At 39.9% G+C, this 24,507-nt stretch overlaps 1 protein-coding gene across 2 annotated transcripts in view; it reads right to left on the reverse strand.

Annotated features, from left to right (window-relative positions):
* The window catches only part of KSR2 (kinase suppressor of ras 2), a 645,462-nt gene that overhangs the window by 395,778 nt on the left and 225,177 nt on the right, over positions 1-24,507 (reverse strand). For both annotated transcript variants that reach the window (XM_089677203.1, XM_089677211.1), the window contains exon 4: positions 18,391-18,895. In XM_089677203.1, the coding sequence (XP_089533329.1) occupies positions 18,391-18,895 (505 nt within the window). The remainder of the gene's footprint in view (positions 1-18,390; positions 18,896-24,507) is intronic.

Here is a 24,507-nt window from a genome sequence, read left to right on the forward strand (position 1 = left end):
GTGCGGAAAAGCTAGAACCCTTGTCAGTTTTTCTAATTTTTGTCTATGGCCCTGTTGGTGAAGTTTACCCAAATCCCCACTTTGTAACTGTACAAGTACTAAAATTTAACAGCTGTCACCAGAACAATAAATGAGGGTAAATCCTCTAGTGGAAGCAGTCCTAGTAACAACTCTAGAAATGGAATATTCCTCTCTCTATGTAGAGATTTCCCTTCACTGCCAATAGTGTCCCCAGAACAGGAAGTGAAGTAATAGGTCCTCAACTAGACACGGACAGCAAAAATTAAATACTTTCAATATAATCTATCAAGAACTTGTAAGAAATATTAATGTGATTAACCCCTTCCCACCGACAAAGATCAGGCAAAAAGACCAGGCTTTCACCGGGAGCCCTGGGTCCCGTACTAACAATCGGGACCCTGGACTCCCGGTTCCGGATTACCTGATTGCTGTGATAGCCTCCGATTCGCCATCCCACCCGTGCAGCCCGCCCAGTTTTTTTTTCCCTCTAAATGGGAGAGAGATGCAATGGGGTTGCTTTACTAAAGGCAAATAGGCTGTGCACTTGGAAGTGCACTGAACGTGCAGTTGTTCTAGATATGAAGGGAGCATGAAAGGAAAATAGAAAAAACAGCATTTTTACTTGCATATGATTGGATAAAAAAAATCAACAGAGCTTCACTTCATTTACATAGTTACTGTACATAGTTAGTCTGGCTGAAAAAAGACAAAAGTCCATCCAGCTCAACCATTAAAAAAAATGTTTTATAATCCTATACCCACAGTTGATCCAGAGGAAGGGAGAAAACCTAGCAAAGCACGATCCAATTTGCTCCTGCAGGGGGAAAAATTCCTTCCTGATCCCCCAATAGGCAATCGGACATTCCCTGGATCAACTTTACCTATAAATGTTAGTAACCGGTTATATTCTGTGTATCTAGGAAATAATCCAGGCCTTTTTGAAGCAATCCACTGAGCTGGGCACAACCAACTCTTGAGGGAGTCTATTCCACATTTTCACAGCTCTCACTGTGGAGAACCTTCCCGTGTTTGGAGATTAAATTTCTTTTCCTCCAGATGTAGAGAGTGCCCCCTTGTCCTTGGTGATGACCTCAGGGTGAATAGCTCTACACCGAGTTCACTATATGAACCACTGATGTATTTATACATGGAGATCATATCCCCCCTTAATTTCCTCTTCTCAAGAAAGAATAAATTCAGTTCCTCTAATCTTTCCTCATAGCTGATCTCCTCCATGCCTCGTATCAGTTTGGTTCCCCTTCTCTGTACTTTCTCCAGTTCCCCAATGTTCTTTTTTTGAATTGGTGCCCAAAACTGAACTGCATATTCCAGATAAGGTCTTACTAATGATTTGTACCGGGGTAATATGATATCTCTCGCTCTGGAGTCTATACCTCTTCTAATACAAGAGAGGATTTTGCTCTCTTTAGAAACTGCAGCTTGGCGTTGCATGCCATTATTTAGCTTGTGATCTACCAGAACTCCCAGATCCTTCTCCACCATTGATTCCCCCAGTTGTACTCCCCTAGTATGTATGATGCATGCCTATTCTTAACCCCCAAGTGCATAACCTTACATTTATCAACATTAAACCTCATTTGCCACATAGTTGCCCAATTAAACAGTGCATTGAGGTCAGCTTGTAAATTGGAGACATCCTGTAAAGACGTTATTGCACAGCTTGATGTCATCTGCCAAGACTGAAATGGTATTTTTAATCCCAGACCCCATATCATTTAGAATTCTATTTAAAAAGCAAAGGTCCCAACAGTCACACCTTCCCTTCAGATATAAAGCAACTGAACTTGCAAGTGCACTTGTGGTGTACTTGCAGTGCACAGTATATTTACCTTTAGTAAATCAACCCCATTGAATATTTATCTCATTGAAAGTAAACAAATGTGTGTAAAAATAAATAATAATAATAAAAATTAAAATAACAATAAAATAAATAAATACAAATAATTTTTACGCATTTTTTAAATTATTATCAATATGTCTTAGGTAGGATAAAAAAAAGCAAAATGCTCATTATTGTTTCTGGGCCTTACTACAGGTACAAAAAACAAATAACATGCACATATGTGGTATTGCTGCAATCGTCAGCTGCAGGAGAATTAATTTTAGGGGTGTTCTTTGGTTGTAGGTTATGGTAATAGCAAGAAATATACAACTAAATAAAAACAAAGATTTTATTTTAATATTTTGGGACAGTTTACCTTCGATAATAACGAAAAATAAATAAAGAGATATTGGTTACCATTTACCAACAAAAGAAAGCCCAATTTTTCCTGAAAAAAAAAACAAGGTATAATCCACCTGGATACACAAAGTAGATGCGATGGTATGTACTATTTTATCAACACATGTCAAAGTTGCAAAATTGTGTAGAGGCATTAAGATTTTTTTACCCTTAGTCACTAAGGGGTTAAAAGAAGGATGTTAATACTTAAATCTAACCAGTGAGACATTATCAAACCAATTTTTTTTAAATGGGGAAAAAAGGTTGATATTTTTGCAATATTAGGTTATGGGAGAATTTCTAGAATGCTAAACAGTATTACATATTTCTTTCTGCAATAAACAGGATCATTTTTAAAACACTGTAATATATTTTTCTTCATTGTCATCCATACACACACAAATATACTATGATTATGTTAATCCTTTATTCAGGATGTTAGTTACGCAGTTTTAAAATATTACACTCATCTCTACAAGTAAATTGATTCAAATTCCATGTAGTAATTACATTCCTAGATCACATTGAGTCACTGCATTACAGAGTTCATTGTGACTTCTTGCAGAGGAATTAATATCCAAAGAACTGGCTTATTTTCCAGGAAGGTCTGCACAATTGTATTTTTTGACCAGTTGACCTCCAGCTGTCCAGACAGGGTCTATGAATGTTCCTAATGAGCTTTTCATTAGCTCTTTAAGAATGCTGGATCACATCTTAAAGGGAGAGTATAGTTATTGCAATGATGTTTTAGATACAATTCAAAAACAATTGCAATAAATGATCTTATACAAATAAATAATCAATATGAAGTTTTTCTAAAAAATGCTTTAATGCATTTATAGAACTTGTATTTATATACAGTTGTGCTCAAAAGTTTGCATACCCTGGCAGAAATCGTGACATTTTTGCATTGATATTCAAAATTTGACTGATTATGCCGAAAAACTTTTATTTAAGGATAGTGAATATTTGAACTCATGTATCATCACATAGTTTTTTGGCTCCTTTTTAAATCATAATGATAACAGAATCACAGAAAGAGTCCTAATCAAAAGTTTACATAACCTGGAATGTTTGGCCTTGGTACAGACATACAAGGTGACACACACTGGTTAAAATTCAAAGTTTTTAAAAACAATTAAAGGTTAATTTCCCACATCTGTAACTTTTTAAATTGCAATTAGTGTCTATGTATAAATAATGAGTTTGTTGGCTCTCACATGGATGTACTGAGCCATGGGGAGCAAAAAAAAAATGTCAAAAGTCCTACATAATAAGATAATATAACTTTATAAAGATGGAAAAGGATATAAAAAGATATCCAGAGCTTTTATTATGCTAGTCAGTACTTTTCAATCACTTATTAAGAAGTGGAAAGCTCGAGGATCTCTTGATACCAAGCCAAGGTCAGGTAGACCAAGAAAGATTGCAGCCACAACTGCCAGAAGAATTGTTTGGGAAACAAAGAGAAACCCACAGGTAACTTCAGGAGAAATACAGGCTGCTTTGGAAAAAAAAAACAGTTGTTTCAAGGAGTACAATATGACAATACTTGAACAAAAATGAGCTGCATGATTGTGTTGACCGAAAGAAGCCTTTACTGCACCAATGCCACAAAAAAGTACGATGAGGCATGTCAAGGTGTTGTCGGGCATTATGTAACTGGGCTTTTTGTGGCACTAGAGCAGTAAAGGCTTCTTTCTGGCAATTCGTCAATTCATTTTTGTTCAAGTATTGTGCTCCTATAAAAACACTACCTTTTTCCAGAGCAGCTAGTATTTCTCCTGAGGTCACTGTGGGTTTTTCTTTGTATCTCGAACAATTCTTGCACAGGGATGTTTGATTCCTATCGCCCGATGCCCAGAACATGTAGTCCTGGGCGCCGGGCAGGATACTTTTTTCCTCCTTTAGCCCTGCTGCTTGCCCGCACCTGTCAGGTGAAGAAATTGGTGGCAGCGCTGCCACCAATTGCTTTCACACAGTGCTAGCCTCCGCACCACAGGCGTGAGGTTTCCCGGGCTCCGCTTGCCCATCTGCGGGCCCGGCTCGCCGTCGGCTAGAGAGGAGGGAGAAGAGCAGACAAGTCCGCTCCCCTCCACTTCTTGTGCTGACCCAGAAGTGACGTTACAATGTCACGTCCGGGTCCCCTTTGAGAGGTTAATGCAATCCCCGGGAATTAATGTAATATGGTGCAGATGTGCACCACATTACAGTCAGTTGAGCAGAGGAGAGACATGCAGGGTCTTTTAGACCTTGGATGTCTCAAAGAGAATCTGTCACCAAAAATCATCACATAGGGAACTTTGTCCCCCACATGAAGGAAAAAAAAAAGTGAAAAAAAGTATTTTGTTTTTATTGCAAAAAAGTAAAGTTATACCTAAGCACATACCATATTGAGGCCCCCACCCCCACATATACGCATGTACAAACATAAAATCACACGCTGGGGCGCCTACGCATGAAACCATTGATTGCAATACACATGTCACATATCACCGCGCACGCCAGAATGAGAACAATAATTCTAGCACCCCACTTCTCCATAACACTAAACTGGTGACCTATAAGGAGCTTTAAAAGTGTCGACCTATAGAAAATATAGGGTACTGAAGTTCGCTGCCATTTCACGAACGCGCACAAAGTTAAGGTTTTACAAGATGGGTATCTATTTACTCGCTGCAACCTCATCTTTTATATATTCCAAAAAATATAGCTTTCTTGTGCCCTACAATTAACTTACTTGTATTTCTTACTCAAATTTTGTGGTAAAATCATGCAACATAAAAAATTGGAACTACCACTATTTTATTCTCTAGTGTCTCTAATTTCAGAAAATATATCATGTTTGGGAGTTTTGTGTAATCTTCAGGCCTAAAATTATTTTTTAAACGTGTGCAAAAAAGGCAAAGATGGCTCTGGCAGTGAAAGGGATAAAGTATAAGCCCTGACCCACCCTTTTCCTGCAAGGTCTCTCTGCTCCCTGCTAGTCCCCAGGTGCAGTGCTGGAGACAGGCAGGGACGAGGAGATAAACAGCACAATGGTAAAAATATTACACATTTAAGTAGCCATAAAGCCTCTTTAGTTTTTAAAAGCCCCCCCCCCCTTAACATAATTTTTTTAAATCAGGACAAGTAGATTGTCATGAGGGACAGAAAGATTGGGGCCCTTATTTAGTCCCTGGACAGGTAGTTTTTTCAAAAATTTCCACACCTATGTAGCAGTTGTGGCTGCAATCTTTCTTGGCCTATCTGACCTTGGCTTGATATCACGAGCTTTCCACTTTTCCACTAATAAGTAATTGAACAGTACTGACTGGCATATTGCAGGCTTTGGGTATCTTTTTATATCCTTTTCCATGTTTATAAAGTTCCATTAACTTGTTATGCAGGTCTTTTGATAGTTCTTTTCTGTTCCCCATGGCTCAGTATCTAGCCTGCTCAGTGCATCCAGTGAGAGCTAACAAACTCACTGACTATTGCATTTTAAAAAGTCACAGATGTGGGAAATGAACCTTTAATAGACATTTTAACCAGTGTGTGTCGCCTTGTGTGTCTGTACCAAGGCCAAACATTCCAGGGTATGTAAACTTTTGATCAGGGCCATTTGGGTGATTTCGGTTATTATTATGATTTAACCACTTGCCTACCGGGCACTTTTACCCCCTTCGTGCCCAGGCCAATTTTCAGCTTTCAGCGCTGTTGCACTTTGAATGACAATTGCGCAGTCATGCAACACTGTACCCATATGAAATTTTTATAATTATTTTCACACAAATAGAGCTTTCTTTTGGTGGAATTTAATTGCCAGTGGGGTTTCTATTTTTTGCACTATAAACAAAAAAAGAGCAAAAAAAAAGTTTTTCTTTGTTTCTATTATAAAATATTGCAAGCAGGTAATTTTTCTCCTTCACTGATGTGCATTTATGAGGCTGCACTGATAGGCAACACTGATGGGCACTGATGAGGTGGCTCGGATAGGCAGCACTGATGGGCACGGATAGGCTGCACTGATGCTGTAGCACTGATAAGGCGGAACTGGTGTGCATTGATGAGGAGGCACTGATGATGCTGCACTGATATGCAGCAATGATGGTCACTGATAGGTGGCACTGATGGGCACTGATAGGTGGCACTGATGGACGACACTGACGGATGGGCTGACTAACGGCGCTGACTGATGGCACTGACTGGCGGAACTGATGGGCAGCACTGCTGGGCACTGATGAGTGCAACTTCTGGGCAGGACGGCTGGGTGGCACTGCTGGGCAATGGTGGGTGGCCCTGCTGCGCACTGGTGGGTGGCACTGCTGGGCAGCACTGCAGGGCACTGATCATCAGGGCACCAATCATCAGTGCCCTCATGATCAGTGCCGATCTCCTTTGTGACAGCTTCCGGTTATCAGCAATACTTTCCTCACGCTGTGACAGCGTGAGGAAAGTGCTGCTGATAACAGGCAATTGTGTTTACTCCGTGATCTGCTGTGTCACTGGACACAGCTGATCACATGGTAAAAGGCGCTGTGATTGGCCTTTTACCTCATCACGTGATCAGCTATGTCCATAGGACACATCAATCCCAGAGATCGCCGGGTGCGCCGCTGGGGGCACCCGGGAGAGTGCGTTCTGGGAGGACATTATATGACGCCCTCCCAGAACTGGACAACTGTGCTGTAGCCACACTGGAGGGTTTTCAAGCATGAGCAGCCTGTTTAACCACTTGCCTACTGGGCATTTATACCCCCTTTGTGCCCAGGCCAATTTTCAGCAAAAATTTGAAAAGCAAAAAAAGTTTGTATTTGTTTCTATAATAACGTTTTGCAAACAGGCAATTTTTCTCCATTACTGATGATAGGCAGCACTGATGCACACTGATGAGGTGGCACGGATAGGCAGCACTGATAGGCTGCACTGATCATCTGAGCACTGATGATCAGTGCTGATCTTCTCTGTGACAGCTGCCAGTTATCGGCAGTACTTTCCTTACGTTGTGACAGTGTGAGGAATGTGCTGCCGATAACTGGCAACTGTATTTACTCCGTGATCTGCTGTGTCATTGGACACAGCTGATCACGTGGTAAAAGGTGCTGTGATTGGCCTTTTACCTCATCACGTGAACAGCTTTGTCCGTAGGACACTTCGATCACAGAGATCGCCGGGTGCACACCGCTGGGGGCGCGCAGGAGGGTGCGTTCTGGGAGGGCGTCATATGATGCCCTCCCAAAACTGGACAACTGTGCTGTAGCTGTCATTCGGCTATAGCGCGGTTAGCAAGTGGTTAAAAAGGAGCCACACAGCTATGTGACAATAAATGGCTTCATATGATCACTATCCTTACATAAAAGACAGGGTTTTTTTGGCATGATCAGTCATATTCTCAATATAAATGGCACAATTTCACGATTTTTGCCAGGGTATGCAAACTTTTGAGCACAGCTGTATGTACATGAAGGCTGATGTATTAGCAGGTAAAGTCAGGTTATGCTTATGCTGCTTTGCTTTTGGACACATTAGCTTTGAGTTATTTTTATTTACACAACTGCTTCTAACTACATTGCATTGTGGGTATACAGTCATGGCCGAAATTGTTGGCACCCTTGATATTTTTCCTGAAAATCAAGTATTTCACACAAAAAAGGTATTGCATTAACACATGTTTTGCTATACACATGTTTATTCCCTTTGTATGTATTGGAACAAATATAAAACAGAGGCAGAAAAGCAAATATGACATAATGTCACACAAAACCCCAAAAATGGGCTGGACAAAAGTATTGGCACCCTTAACTTAATATTTGGTTGCACACCCTTTGGAAAACATAACTGAAATCAGTCGCTTCCTATAACCATCAATAAGCTTCTGACACCTCTCACCCGGAATTTTGGACCACTCTTCCTTTGCAAACAGCTCCAGGTCTCTCTTATTGGAAGGACACCTTTTCCCAACAGCAATTTTAAGATCTCTCCACAGGTGTTCAATGGGATTTAGATCTGGGCTCATTGCTGGCCACTTCAGAACTCTCCAGCGCTTCTTTGCCATCCATTTCTGAGTGCTTTTTGACGTATGTTTGGGGTCATTGTCCTGCTGGAAGACCCAGGATCTTGGACGCAAACCCAGCTTTCTGACACTGGGCCCTACAGTGCGACCCAAAATCCTTTGGTAATCCTCAGATTTCATGATGCCTTGCACACAGTCAAGGCACCCAGTGCCAGAGGCAGCAAAACAACCCCAAAACATCATTGAACCTCCACCATATTTTACCGTAGGTACTGTGTTTTGTTCTTTGTAGGCCTCATTCCGTTTTCGGTAAACAGTAGAATGATGTGCTTTACCGAAAAGCTCTATCTTGGTCTCATCTGTCCACAAGACGTTTTCCCAGAAGGCTTTTGGCTTACTCAAGTACATTTTGGCAAACTGTAGTCTTGCTTTTTTATGTCTCTGTGTCAGCAGTGGGGTCCTCCTGGGTCTCCTGCCATAGCGTTTCATTTCATTTAAATGTCGACGGATAGTTCGCGCTGACACTGATGCTCCCTGAGCCTGCAGGACAGCTTGAATGTCTTTGGAACATGTTTGGGGCTGCTTATCCACCATCCGGACTATTCTGCGTTGCAATCTTTCATCAATTTTCCTCATCCGTCCACGACCAGGGAGATTAGCTACAGTGCCATGGGTTGCAAACTTCTTGATAATGTTGCGCACTGTGGACAAAGGCAAATCTAGTTCTCTGGAGATGGACTTGTAACCTTGAGATTGTTGATATTTTGCCACAATTTTGGTTCTCAGGTCCTCAGACAGTTCTCGTCTCCTCTTTCTGTTGTCCATGCTTAGTGTGGCACAGACAGACACACAATGCAAAGGTTAAGTGAACGTCTCTCCTTTTTATCTGCTTTCAGGTGTGATTTCTATATTGCCCACACCTGTTACTTGCCCCAGGTGAGTTTACAGGAGCATCACATGCTTGTAACATTCTTATTTATCCGCAGTTGTGAAAGGGTGCCAATACTTTTGTCCAGCCCATTTTTGGAGGTTTGTGTGACATTATGTCGAATTTGCTTTCTTTCCTCCCTTTTTTTGTTTTGTCCCAATACACACAAAGGGAATAAACATGTGTATAGCAAAACATGTGTTAATGCAATACGTTTCGTGAGAAATACATGATTTCCTGGAGAAATATCAAGGGTGCCAACAATTTCGGCCATGACTGTAATTCCATGAATATGGGCACATCTAGCAATGGTCTTGTGTGCTTTAGGATTTGCCTATTTAAAACAAACATTTGCAAGCTCCATTTAGCCATTAGGATGTAATTCACTAAATTTATGTTAAAAATATTAACCTTTTACGTAATCTCATCTGACAAAATTTAATCTCGCTTGCTCCCTTTCATTCAGAAACAGGGCATCTTTTGATCAATTACTAGGATGCTCCACTTGGATAAACATACTAACCCTTTAGTCATCATCATAAATAGATTTGAACTTGGGCACCGTACTGGGATCTTTATTCCTATAGGCATTAACTCTATAACAACTATTTAATGACTGTGATGAGTATAATCAACATCAAGAAGCAGACCAACTCAGTAGGGTTTAAATGACTCCAACAATGTTTTTTCATTCTTTCACTTCAGAACTCTGATTTGTTTTTTTTGTCTGTCTTCTCATTTTATTTATTTATATGTTTGCTCTGTATGCCTAAAAGCGCATTTCTGCATTTTGTAAAATTTTCATCATGTTTTAAGACAGGTCAGCATGATAACTAATTTCATAAAGAGCATTTTATGATCCGTTATGCTTGAATGGTGAAGTCCCAAATGAGAATAGTGATGTGTGTCTATAGCTACGGTACATTGCTGGTCTACAGCAGTCTACAGTTAGCTCTGGTTCATAATAAAATCTTCACAAAGGTATCTATAGTGTTGCTGATATATCAAAATACCTTCAAAGGGTGAGTGTCAGTCTGGAGTTGTAGGCATTCCTAGAAAGGCTGTATTTGTATGCATTCTTTTGTAATAGTAGAGTTGGGCTTTAAGTTTTCCTTGAATATGAAATCCCTTTGAGGATACGTTTGCTGTGAGTGGCCTGATGTCACATTGTGTGTCATCAAGCCACTCATACAGTAAACATATCCTCAAAGAGATTTCATGTTCAGGGAAAACTTAAAGCCCAACTCTACCTACTGTATTACCAGAGAATGGGAAAAGGAACACATTCTGTTTACTACAGTAATCCAAAATATCAGATATTGGATGTTTGTCAATAGGTCTACCGATATGACCTATTTTATGAAAACAATATTATGGCATAACATGAACTGGTTAGGGTATACATTTAAATAACACAATCACTGCCTTTCCTCATGCAGAAAATAGCGTACCTTTAAAGCATCATAATCAAAGCGGTATCCCGCTGCTCTCGTAAGTAGGAGTTCACAGCTTGACTCCCGGCAAATCTTTTTATTTCCACCTCACTCACCTCGAAGCTGCTGTTTTTTACTCTCATAATGCTATTCCCTGAAATTATTTTCAAGAGTTCTGTTTGTTTCAAAAGGTTTCACATTTCACCATGGGCAACTGGCTAGCCTAAAACTGACCCAGCAAAATATACAAACAGACTTAATAAAATATTTCTAAAGCCAAAATGTCTTTTTTTTGGATCTCATAGGGAAGCGTTAAAACCACTGCCATTGCCAGGGTTGTTTTTTTTTTTTTTGCATGTGTGTCTAAAAAGATTTCCTTTAACAGGAAATGAGAGGATATCCAACCAATCACCAATGTGGGGAAAAATCACCTCGTAGACAGCTGAAATGGCATTAAATGTTCCCACTAAAAACCTGACAGTGCTTCTACTCCCTTGCCACTTGATCCAAAAAGTTTTACCTTTAGTTATACTTTCAGACTGGCATATTTAAATTGATATTTTCTTAATTAATTCCTTCTATAGATGGTGGGCATTTGTGCACAGATAATATGTCATGATACAGCTGAATCTACAACCTGTATGGCACACAAAGGATCAAACTGAGAGACCAAGGTCTGCATATTTCAAGCACATATATATGGCCTAATAGAGATAAACTGACATATGCTGTAATGGAAATATCATCCAATTTACACAAAGTAGTACTTGTGTGCGTTAACAGGATAATCATTTTATGATCATAAAAATGAACAAAATACGTTGTACTTTATCACACTGGAATACACTACATTTTTATGAGTTAAAGGTCTTTCATTAGCAGAATTAAATTCACTAAGTATCTGTAACACAATGAGAGTCAGCTCTGTCATCTTAGAGATGTATCATTCAAACTGCAAATGTGTGTACATCTGAATTATATCTACATTCTATTTTAATGATAACACATAACTACAAGAAAAATATTGCTGCAGAATTACCCTAACATTTCTTATTCCTGATATGTGTCTGTTGTACCATATACTTGTGTTAAGAAGTATCCTGTTCTCTTTGCATTGCTTCCTTTGTGTGAAATACCGGGAAATCCTGCCAATCCCCCTGCTTTCCAATTTCAAATTGACCACAATAGGCATGAGAGCGCATTCATCCCTGTGTGGTCAGTTTTCTGGCTGTGCTAGCCTTTTTTTTTCTCTTTTTTTATAAGGTATTCAAAGTGCTCCTCTTTATATTACATGCCCCGTTACATCACAGTGTTCCTATTTACATCACATTCCCCCCTTTACAATACAGTTTTTCCCCCGCATCCTTACATTAAAGTGGCACCCTGAAAATTACAGTCCTTTACATTACAGTACCCTCTTTTACATTTGAGCACTTTATGTTGCAGCCCCCCCTCTCCCTTTAAATTACAACCTCCGTTACATTAAAACCCACCTTTACATCACAGCCCTGCTTTGCTTTACAGTCCCTCCATATACATCACAGAGTACCCCTTTACATAGCCCCTCCCCCTTTACGTCACTGCACCACTCTTTACAATGTAGCCCCAACCCTTTATATATCAGCTACCCTTTACAATAGAGCTCTTCTTTATATTACAGTGCCCCCTTTATATAGTAGTATTCCTTTACATCACAACCCACCCCATTTATATTAAAGTCCCCTACTTTACACTACAGAACCCCTGTAGAATATAACCCTCCCTTTAGATAGCAGTTCCCCCCTTTACATTGCAGTCCTACCTTACACAGCAGGGCAGAGGACAGGAAGTGAGACAGGCTTTAATGGAGGGCAAGAGATTTCCAACTTTTCTTGATAAATAGTGGATGATTGGTTGCTAGGACTGGCCTGCATTGTAGCAACCAATCACCGCTAGTTAAAAAGTGGGGCTGCTCCTGCCCCCTATCCAGACCAGCCACCTCACCAATCCTCTGCCCGGCAATGAAGCGGACAGTGTCAACTTCACAGCAGGACAGAGCACCAGAGTGCTGGCAGGTCTAGACAGAGGGTGTGGGGGAAGAGAGGGGACAAAGGCAAAGCTAAATGGCATGGCCACATCAGCCTAGACAGATCTGTCGCTCGGTTTGGGTCCGAACCATGGTCTGCCATTTAGTGATGCCTGCTTTATATTCTTTGTATTCTACCTATCAAAAATGTATTATTCTTCTTAGCCAGTCCTATGATTTACACACCACTGTCACACTGCACAGCCAGAAAGATCATTCTTATACTTACTGGTTCAGCTGCTGGTACCAGTACGGTTTCCTGAATCACCTCCCTGCTAATTGCACATTTACAAAAGGAATATAATCTCTTCACCTAGCAAAATGAATGTTCACTTTGGAAGGTGTAGGTTTACATTGCAAATTCAATATTAGTATAATAATATTAGTCGTGTTCACTTTGAATGTTCAAATATCCTTTTTCTTTATGTTCTTCAAACATAATTGGGTATTTAAAGTGATGATAGCTACCCTAACATTAAGGCTAATGACACAAGCAATTCTGTTGCTAGCAACAAATTGGCAATGGTGGTATCATTAAAAAGGCTACTTGTGTGTCCCTCTGGAATCACTTCCTCTGTAGCCAAATGCAGTGATTACATAGGGACAAACAGGTCACCTCCTAACAATTCTGCCGCTGCAGATTTTTACAGTTTTGTGCCATCAGCCTTACTTTGCAGTGTGAACATAGTGTGAACATAGTGTACATAGTCCAGAGAAAACATTCACTTTACAAGCTAGACAACTTCCATTGCTCTTGTAATCTACCCCTCTGTCCAATGAAGTACCTGGAGGCAGAGAGGTAACACTGAAAGCTATTGGAATTGCTCAACCAGGAAATAAGTGTGTCACTTGTCTAGCTGTGCAGTGTGCCATACATGTGTAAATCGCAAAATTGGTAATACATAATTACAAATCCTTTGGCAGGTAGATCAGTAACCATATACAGTATGTATTTAAACAGTGCAGGTACCTATTTCCCTACAGTTCTGCTTTAAGACTCTACTCTATCAACTTTCCCTTCACATTTTTATTCCATTTAAATCACATTACAACAGGACATCTGCTGTAAGCACAGCATAAAAAATCCACTGCCCATTATAGAAAAAAAAAACATAAATATCCACTGTTACTTAATGGTGTAAAAATATTTTTAACAAATATATATACAGTATATTGTACATGACACTGGGAATGTGTCCTTAATAGCAGGTACTGTTTAAGTTGTGGTCCCTTTAAGGCGGGCAGTTTGAAGACATGGTTGAGTACTCAGGGGTTCTTACCCATGAAGACTTCCAGAGTAATCCTTTTGAAGAAGAGAGGATTAATTGTAATTACTCTCTGAATGTATAAGTTCTTATTAGGGGTCCGGAGCTTCGGAGGTTCGAAGAGTTTTGGGAAGGAAGAACCTCCAAATCCTGACAACTCAAGGACTCTGGCCTTGAAGGGGTTAAGCCACATCCAAGGGAGTCCTGAAAGGCAGCAGGAACAGATCAGCACCTCTGTCAATGAGGCAGAGTGGAGCGGTTCACAGGTCATAAGGAAAGTGAACCCTTTGGCAACTGAGATGCTTCTTGCTGAGTCCCTGTCCAGCACCCTGATACATGGAGGAAATATAACCCCAGCATGGGACCGAGAGGTTAGTGGTGAGCCTGGGGTGTTCTTTCTTCTGTATCAGAACTACAAACTGTTTTACTGTACTTTTGGCTGAAGAAATCTCATTGAGTTTACTTGTTTTGGAGATCCCAATAAAAGGACCGCTTTCTTTTACGAACGTGGCTGGCTGATGTTCTCAGGGTACCTCTTATCACTATCTATATATATATATATATATATATATGTAAAAATGTATTTAGACAAGCGCTCCTCAGAGTATGAATGATATCACATCGATAAGCAGACCATATCCCCTTACTATAATCTCACTGTGCCAAAAATAAACTTACGAAATAATATCTTATAAGTGAAAAACAAATGAAAAACAAAAATCTTCAATATTATCACATTCGTGTCATATATCCGTGATCACTGTTAATATGTGAATAACAATGTGTCCAAACAATATTATCAATCCTTTTTTAAAACGTCCATACATAAATGTGCAAAATATCTCCTTTTCGGTTTTATCTTCTTAAATATTCGTGCTTCTTATCAAAACACCACCACACTGTGACAAATCCACCACCAGCCAAATTAAATGAACTCACCAGAGCTCTATGCTGGTAATGTTATAAACCAGCTAATGAGTAGTGACTCTGGGAGCAACAATCTGCAGGAATGCCGACAGCTTGTCAACCTGTATGGATGAATCCTCATACATGTATATAGAAAGAGAAGAGGAAGCTTCATAGCTAAAACCATCAAAAATACTTTTATTCCATTAAAAGAGCATGGACCGCACTCACAAACAAAGTGTCACAGCCGACACCAGCAGTTACAGCAATGTAAAATGGATGGATCAGCTCTGGGCTCAGCGAACACTGGAGGCTTACCCGTACGTGGTGACGTCACATCCAAGGCCTCACCCTACGTGTTTCGGAAAGCGACGTCCTCCAGGAGCGGTAGTGATCACGGATATATGACACGAATGTGATAATATTGCAGATTTTTGTTTTTCATTTGTTTTTCACTTGTTATAAGATATTATTTCGTAAGCTTCTTTTTGGCACAGTGAGAGTATAGTAAGGGGATATGGTCTGCTTATCAGTGTGATATCATTCATACTCTGAGGAGCGCTTGTCTAAATGCATTTTTACATTGTTTTTTTTTTTTCCTGGTTTCCAAGTAATCAGATAGCTCCCCCCCCCCCCCCAATTTTTAAAATTTTGCTTTTTATTTTCTTTTATATTTGTGTCCATTTGCAAAGCCCGTTAATAAGGAAATATATATATATATATATATATATATATATATATATATATATATATATATACACATACACATTTTTTTTTTTATCTGAAGAAATGAGAGATCTATACGTACATTCATGATAAAGCTGTATGGATTTGTATCACAAAATATGCTTCTTTCAAAGTTTTCTACTTGTGAAGGACTCTTAATGACCTATGTTAGCTAATATTGTACTCTTACTGTACAGGAATACGTGCCCAGACAGATTTTGACAACTATTCATAAGCTTCCAAAGGGTTACTGTAAAGAAAAAAAAAAGTCTGGTCCAAAACAGCAGCAAATTAGTATGTGAAATTAAAAATCCAGGAAGCAGTTTCTGCATTAGGCTGAAGTATGGGGTCCTGCTTCCCGCACCCATCTCCGCTTATAATTTTTACTGTAATTAATTCTTGAGCAATCCCATCTGTTTGCTGGGATATTTGGGTCTCCAGTTTGCATGCAACGTTCAGCCATCCAGTGAAACATTGTTATCTGCTGCTCATGTGAGACTGTACAGGACTTAGTGAGCGACATAGACCGGATCTCTGCATCCTCCTTGCACATGGCCAGGAATCGCTGAATGGAAATATATGTGTCTGTAGGGTATGGCTGGCTACACACTGCAAATGGCATGCATTTATTTCACAGAAACACAGAAAAACCCAAAGGGCTTGTTTTCAACATGTATTAAAATGTTCACTATTTGTGTGCTGGAGATTTCACCATCTCAGTGTGTGTTTGATGTCTAGAAGTAGATGCACAATGTTAACCAAACGTTTTATCTGCAATGCATTGCAAAACTGTTTTTTAAATAAGGTTATTGTCAGCAGAGGGCCAATGTCAGGAGATGCTTTGATCAAAACAAAAGAAGCACAAAACTTTATTTTCTTCTTTGTCGTCCTGAATGTGTGTGTCTACAAATGCAACCTATGTTACAGTAAAGGAAATCTTTCCCTATGGAAACATAGAAGCTGCCATTGCTTATTTCTCATGATGCAAAATCAAGCTGTCTTCTGACTCTCACGCTCCAATAATTGGAATCACTGAAAGTGGCCATACACTGCTCGAATTCTGGCCAGTTCCTGCTGGCTTAACCAAACTTTGAGCAGTGTATGACCATGCCAACACCATTCCATTCTTAAAAAGTTGATTGTACAATCAACTTGTTGAAGGGACCTGTCAGAAAATTGTCACCCAAACAGCACCTGTATCCAATCAGAAGCAGGCACTGACAATTATTTTGACTGGAATGCAATTGCCCAGCAGAGAAATTACTGTTTCGCTGTTAGCGTGGTCTCGGTAACAGTATGCGGGTAATTCTCTGAACCTTCAAATAACACTGTGGTGACTCTGAAAGCAGTCCTTCTGGGTTCCAAAGCAACTCTTTGGCATTTCAGGGCCCTTGCACTCACCCTGATGACACTTGTTTGATGTGAACAACCATCTCAGTGTGGAATATTGACAGAGCAGGATACTATATCCCTCAATCCTTTTTACCACATACACCCCTATGGGGTAACTCCACCTTTTCTCACCCATTTCTCACCCATCTCTTTCTCACCTTTATCAGATGCATACCAGAGCCTCAGCATTGATATAATCAAGCAATGGTGAACCATGGTGAAGCATGGTGAACATGTCATGACGGAAGGGAAATTAATGGGGTTCACTGACTTCAAAGGTAAATGTAATCTTCCTAATTGGATGTTTTCTAGGTTTTTTTCAGTTAAGACATGAAGTTTCAATGCAATTCCCTTCACCTATTACTTTAGAATCAGATCCTATTGAAAAGCTGCTTACATCAAACGTGATAGGGAACCCACTTTCCTCCTCCATCTATTTCAGACTCTCACTTGCCCATGCTAGTTGAATGATTCATTTCAGAAATGGAGGGAAGATCTGACCGGCCTCACAGAGAATGACTGGGCAGACTATATATGTAATTATGTAACTTCCATGATCTCTGCTAAGGATAGATTTATTCAATTAAAGTTTCTACATAGAGAAAACATAATATTTTATATATTTCTAGTGCAAAAGAAGCGATTCTTACAGGTTTTTTACATTAATGTATTCTCTGAATTAAGGTAAAAAAAAATCTTTTAATAGTAGCTCCCTCCCTGCCCCCCTAAATACTGAATTTTGATCCAGCGCTGTGCATGTTTGCAGCAGCTCTTCTCCCCTCTCCCCATTCTTACAGGGTTGGCTGAGAGCAGAGGGAGCCATTGGCTTCAGCTCCTGTTAGCCAAAACGTTTGAGAAGAGAGCAGGGGGGCTGGGGCAAGTTGGGCTATGTGTCTGAGTAGCCACAGACAGCCCAGCTTGGGATTGAGCATTATGTTGCTTCCTATACTGTAGGAGACTTGACCAGGGGAAAGAACCAGGAGCGCCAGCAGGTAACCCCAGAAGAAGGGGATTGGGGCTGCTTCGTGCAAAACCAAATACTTGTTCCAGACCAGTGCCTGAAAAAATACTGAGACAATTGAATCAGGAATATGACCAGGCAACTGGCATTCTCAAAAGAAGAAGTCAGCAATGAAAGCTTACATATTGTCTTGCTCTTCATTTCTTTAAAAAAGCATATTTATATTTAATATACAATTCTGAAAAACTCAGTATCATGTTATATAGTTTGACAGTAAACCTAGTTTACTGAAATTAAACTATGTGTTTTATAAACCATTTTAATCTGTGACCTGCATAGTAAATGGAGATCACCATTATCATTGAGGCTTTCCTCAATATTGGAGGCCATGGGATACTATATACTCTGTACGTTTCCTTTTGACACACAGATCTAGATAATTTTATATTCACTTACTTGGGGGTATGAGATTCATCCACACGATGTCCAACTTGGAACTCATGAGACTTGCTTCGGTGCAGGGAGGTGAATCCAGGTATAAGGTGAATGAGTTTCCGTGATGAAGGTGGAGGGGTGCCAGGTGGCTTCAACTTGTTCCTTCGCCGCACCGGGGGAGTCCCTGGAGGGGTCATAGTTGTAACAATGTTAGGTGTCCGTGGTGGATTGTGTGCTGTATGGCGTTGGCGGGGTGATGGTGGTAAGGAGCGATGCCCAGTCTCTGATGATTGGCAGGAGCCTGGATATGCTTCAACAGTCAACCTGTCTACATTAGTGTACATAGATCCATAAGCTACAGGCAAATGGCAGTAATGCTGGATACATTTGGACTGTAGTTTGGGACTCTGTGAAATGTGCGTTCGAATCCATTGGGCTGTCTCTTGCTGGGTGACAGGACTGTTTTCCTTCCCTGTCTCTGTAGCTGGCCACTGAATGGCCCAGTCTTGCTTAGACAGGCTGCTTCCTAAAAGTAAAACAGAAAAATATAAAGGAAACAGGAATATATTAGCATTATAATTAAAAAATATTTATCTATTTAAGGAAAAACTGTACTTTTAGAACATGAACACATGAACTTACTATATGCAGCAATATCAATCAACTTTGCCAAAATATTATCTTATTTTCTGCCACGTCTTTCCATGCTCCTAGATACCTATCATCAAAGGCCAAGGCCAATGTTAACATTGCTCAGCTTATATTCCACTTGTCTGCAGTCTGCACTGCCATTTCAGACAAGGAGTGTCAAATTCAATGTCTCCACTGCCAAGAACCATACATTATTATTTCTATGCTGCAATGAACGCATGCAGTCAGTTAGGATTACACATTCCTACACGCAGGTAACTCCTGCATGACTTAGATAGGCTCTACCCCCATTATATGTGGTTTCAGACATTCGGACAGCCATCTGTAGAAAGCAGAATATAAATCCGAAGGGATTTCTGGTGGAGTTTGGTTCTCAATCCTAGTTTAGAAACAGTTGCTGTTTTCAGTTTAGTTAAATTTATGTAGGACCTGCCTAGTTCTAGCAGCTTATGTTCCCAGTTATTGCAGGAGTGCATTGAAGCTTAGAAATCATATATGGATTCTGGTATTGGTTTGTGAAGTTGCTTTCTTTCTTGTTCTTGCTTCTTGTCTACAGTTACAGTGCAGAAAAGAGAAGGGGAGGTACTGTGTAATCCTAGCACACTTCCTGACCTAGGGTGACAACACTTATAAATACAGTACAGTAAGTGTCACCCTAGGACAGGAATCATGCTACTGGCAATATCGCCAAGTGAATAAATAGGAAAAGGACTGAAAAAAATAAATAAAACAAATGCAGCCCATGGGTTTAGATACCTTTAGTTTGAGTTTTATATTGTGCACTGTACTCTTCTTTTGGTAGGATTTTAACATATATTATTGAGTCAGACTGCAATTTCTTGGTCTGGAAGCAAATAGCCTACGCTAAATGGTTTTGAGAATAGCTTCTGGCCCAGAAAATTGGTGTTCTCAGAGCATCAGGTCACTGCCAATGTGGTGTTCTGGTGTACTTCAGCTATGACTGATTGGACAAGAGATTCCCTAGAAAGGAACAGTGTCCCAGTGTCCCGATTTATGTATTTTAAAGCTACATTTTTAGCTCTGCCTGAAGTGTATATATTTGGATTGTGATTCTGATAAGAAAAATGTTAAAGATTTTGTTTTAAGATAAACTATTGTATTTTTTTTACATATTTTATATCAAAAGGCATTTTGTTCATGACCTATCCCCTTGTACTTTTTACTGTATATTATTACTATTATTAGGCAGACAAACTGAATGTAAACAGAGCAAATGCTACATTGACCTGGGCCCAAACCAAATGGAAAGAAAAGGCAGAAGTAGGAGGTTATATATGAAAGGCTCCTTGGAGTCTCTAGATGCACTAAAAGAGTTAACGTTTTTTAAAGTACAGTTATCTTTTCACTGCTATTACAGTGCCCCAAGATCTCTACGATAAGATCTCTAGGGTATTTGACTACCCACCTACGAAGACAGAAAATAATACGGCATAAGTTGTTTTTTTGGCAAACTTGGAACTAAGAATAGCAGCAAAATAATTAAGATGATACAGATGATAATGAAAGACTAACCTCAACCATACCTGTCTATAATATGATTTGTTCTAGTGGGGTACTGCAATATGATATTCTTTGTATACAAACAGTTATGACAGTATCATTGTGGAGACAGCCATTCTGATTATTCTCCACGCAAAAGACAAGAATGTCAGCAATGCCAAGAATAATTTGTCTATAAAGCATCATCTCCCAGCATGCTTACTATGCATCCGATATTCAGTTTTACCATCTATTATAAGGATATTGCCTTTAAATGGGTTGCCTTAGGTGATTTTCTGAACACCAAATCTGAACTCACAGAATGAAGGGAATTTCCTACTATTTCTTATTGGTATGAGCGAGTACAAACTTACAGTTTACAAATAATAATTACATATAACGACAATTATAATAACTTTTTTTTCTTTGAAGATATTTTATTCTTTTGAATAATCATCCTTTTTTTAAAAAAAAACTGGAAATTTTTTGAAACACTGCACATCCTAATAGTAGTCCCAGTCCTTGCCTGTCTCTGTGTCATGTTTAGACATAATGCTACCCCAAATGATGAAGTTATTTTGTACAAGATCCATCACTTGTGTTATCTGATCACTATTAGAAAAACCTAATAATAGAATGTGTAGCCAGGGGTCGGCTATGTCATGATAAAGCCTTTTTTCCCCCCTAGTTGTCAGCAGGGGCGTATTTACCACAAGGCAAACATGGCACTTGCCTAGGGCAGTATTTTTCAGGAGGGCAGCACCTCCCCCCAGAAGAAGGGATGAAAGAAGGGACACATGCGCCACGGGAACCAGATGGGATCTGAGAGAGGCCACAGGCTGTTTGATGGTGTATGCAGAGCCTGACTCTCATTCCCAGGGATGTCCGGAGCTGTAAAGATGAGTGTCTTTCTCTCCATCGCCGGGGGGAGGGTAGTGGAAGGTTCTCCCAGGTTGGGGGTAGGGGTGATGTTGGTCAATGTCAGGCTCTCTCCCTGCAGGAGGGGGAAGGGGGGGGTGTTGGTCGGTGTAAGTGGGGGCAGATGATTTTTGTGTTGCCTAGGGCAGCACAAAACCTAAATACACCACTGGTGCCCAATACAGGGACAGTCACATCACTTCCTGTAGCAGAATGGATCCAATTCTTCTGACAGCAGTTTTATTTCATTCCATAGTGCTGATTGAACTACACATAACAGAAAGCTGGTCTGAACCCAGAGTGTCAGAGGTGTCAGGAGGCTTGCAAGGTCAGGGCAACCATTGGGGAAATGCAGCTTTATATGCAGAGCTTTGGAACACCAAATAGGAAAACGCAACAATATTTTCATATTCAAGCTTTTGAGAAAGTTGGTAGATAAAACATCAGGGCAGACCGCACAACAACAGATAGTGATGTCAGGCCCTACCAGAAGTAACGCGGTGAAAGTTACGTTGACGGGGATGCAATGAGTTGCCAAGTTACTCAGTTCACTAACGGAGGGACCTGGCTATTGGATTATTGTTTGGGAAAACTTTAGATTGGCTTGTTTTTTTTATCTATGCTTGTGAGTAGTATTCTGATTGTGGTGTGAACAAATGCAGTCTTCTTTTAAAATATTATTATAGGAATTTCTTTTCTTTAATACAAGCAACCTGTGGAACCCCTTAAATGAAATGAGGAGTGGAGATTGAAACAATGGGAGAAAGCTTTGATCTGTTCAAAAAAGTGGTAATGCCAATCATTAGTTTGAGAGGCATTGAAAGTTGGTGAGTGCATTTGAGCACTGGGGAGTGGTGTGCATCACATGGTGGTGAACTTACTGTGGATTTCACAGAAGTATACGTTTTAGGATAAACTTGCACAAGGCTGACACTGGAGATTATCATTGGTGCACCAACACTGTTAACCTGAAAGGACACCCATTTGAACGGACATTAATTTCATATGCACACCGAATGGTGCATACTTGTTTATTATTCTTTCGTTTGTAAGTTACCACTGTGCTGCCTCATAATCAGTCATACTGTGTTAGGATGAATATGATATGAAAGATATTTTCATGTTTCCTGAAATATAAGGTGTAACACGACTCAAGTCAGTATCTCCTGACCCCCTTCATCTTCATTTATCTTGCTGAATGTAGCCACAAATATCCACAGATGAAGGACAAAACGAGGAGAGGGTTACTACAATCTGTACAATACGGGGCTTGTCACAGCCCTTTCTAACCCTTCTGTTCTAGGCTCTGGTCCACCAGTGCCATTATGGTCAATACAGTCCCGTCTTTGACTCCCACACACAGTATTTGTGGCAGCTTCACAGACCATAACTAAATGACTTACCTGCATTTCTGATAAGATATTTCTAAAACTTATTACCTGCAAAGCTTTCATTTAATGTCACTGCAAGGGCTATAAAAATTTTATGGTTAGGAATTTATTAAGTGTTACATATTGCATTATGCCCTATGGATAGTCTGCCTTGGCAAATCCCTTTGCATAGGGAATCTTTATTGCCACTCTGGATGTGCAGAGCATTTTATCCACAATTGGATACACTTCAATGCAGAGAAAATGACAGCACACATCTGTCTCCCAGTTGTAAAAGTTATTTTAGAAAAGAAAAAAAAAAAGAAAAGAACTCCCACTTTTTAAATATATTGCATAAAATATTGTTTTTCTTTAGCAAACCTGTGTACATGTGTAGTTTTTAGGATATGCATCGACAATGCATGATTAAAGAATCACACTCACAGGGGTGTTAAACCAATATGTATTCATTTGGGATAACACAAATTGGCTACATGTAGTGAAGAAGTAAATGATTCTGCAATAAATTAATATTAAAATTATCTGGATATTTATTCCTTACATGATCCATAGCCATGGGAGGTGAGCCTAAAGTTGGTGCTACTACATACCTATACAATACATGATTATATATCTGTGACAAATAAGGGCTAGCAGCATAACTGTAGTACAGAACTGCAGGCTTTTCACTTCCTGCCCATCTGCTCCATATTAAAAAAAAAAAAAAAAAAAAAAAAAAAAAGAATGATTTGTTAAAGAAAATGAACACACACACACTAATACAACCTTTAAAATCTCAAGGCACCCCAGTCTAAAATGTAAAAAAATATATATATATATTACTACTCAATGGGAAACATGAGCCTGGAATGATGCACACAACCACCTTCATGAAATTAACATCACGTCAGAAGATCCACTTCACATCAGAAACCCCATTTCAGATCACAGTCGCCCCCCCCTATCACACCAGACTATCCCCATCACATCAGAGTCATCAGAGTCCCCCATCACCACAGATTCCTTCCCCTCCCCATCACAGAGTCCCCCTATCTCTCTCTCATCCAGGGCAATCAGGGCCTAATGTCCAGCACTCTGATTGAGAACCATTGGCATACAGGTTTGTATTCAGCAGAGAGCCAGTGTGTGTGCTGTGACCCTTCCAGGAGGACTCCACGGTACTGACAGAGCTACATGAGAGGAGTGGCAGAGCCATTCCTGACAGCGGAGTGAGCAGTGAGGGACATCAGACCAGACCATACTCACCTTTAAAGGGGCCTCCAGTTCATCCACTGAGAGTGTTATCTCTAAATGAGCTTATTGATTGCGCATCTGGTGAGTGCGCAGTCTTTATACTATTGGTATACCATTGGTCACATCACCACTTTACCGGATAGACCATCAGCAATTGGAGATTTTTTAAGATCTTCCACGCACTTATTTTGGACAATTTTGATTACCAATTTTCAGCACTATATTTCATGCACTATTGGTCACTGCATAGTGACAGAGTTATACGATACCACTAAGTCACTTTATTTGATTGATTTGCTAGCACTTTATCACTGGTCACTTTATTGGATGTTCTCATTTATATATTTGATATATGCATATTTCACATATGTGGTTATGATCATTTTAGCGCTGCACCCAATTTTATGTTGATACTTTGGAGGTTTTTTGGTACCTTTTGGTGTTT

This window comes from Staurois parvus, unplaced genomic scaffold, assembly GCF_062004578.1.
Source record: "Staurois parvus isolate SC_StPar_1 unplaced genomic scaffold, SC_StPar_1.0 ptg000014l, whole genome shotgun sequence".
NCBI lineage: Eukaryota > Metazoa > Chordata > Amphibia > Anura > Ranidae > Staurois > Staurois parvus.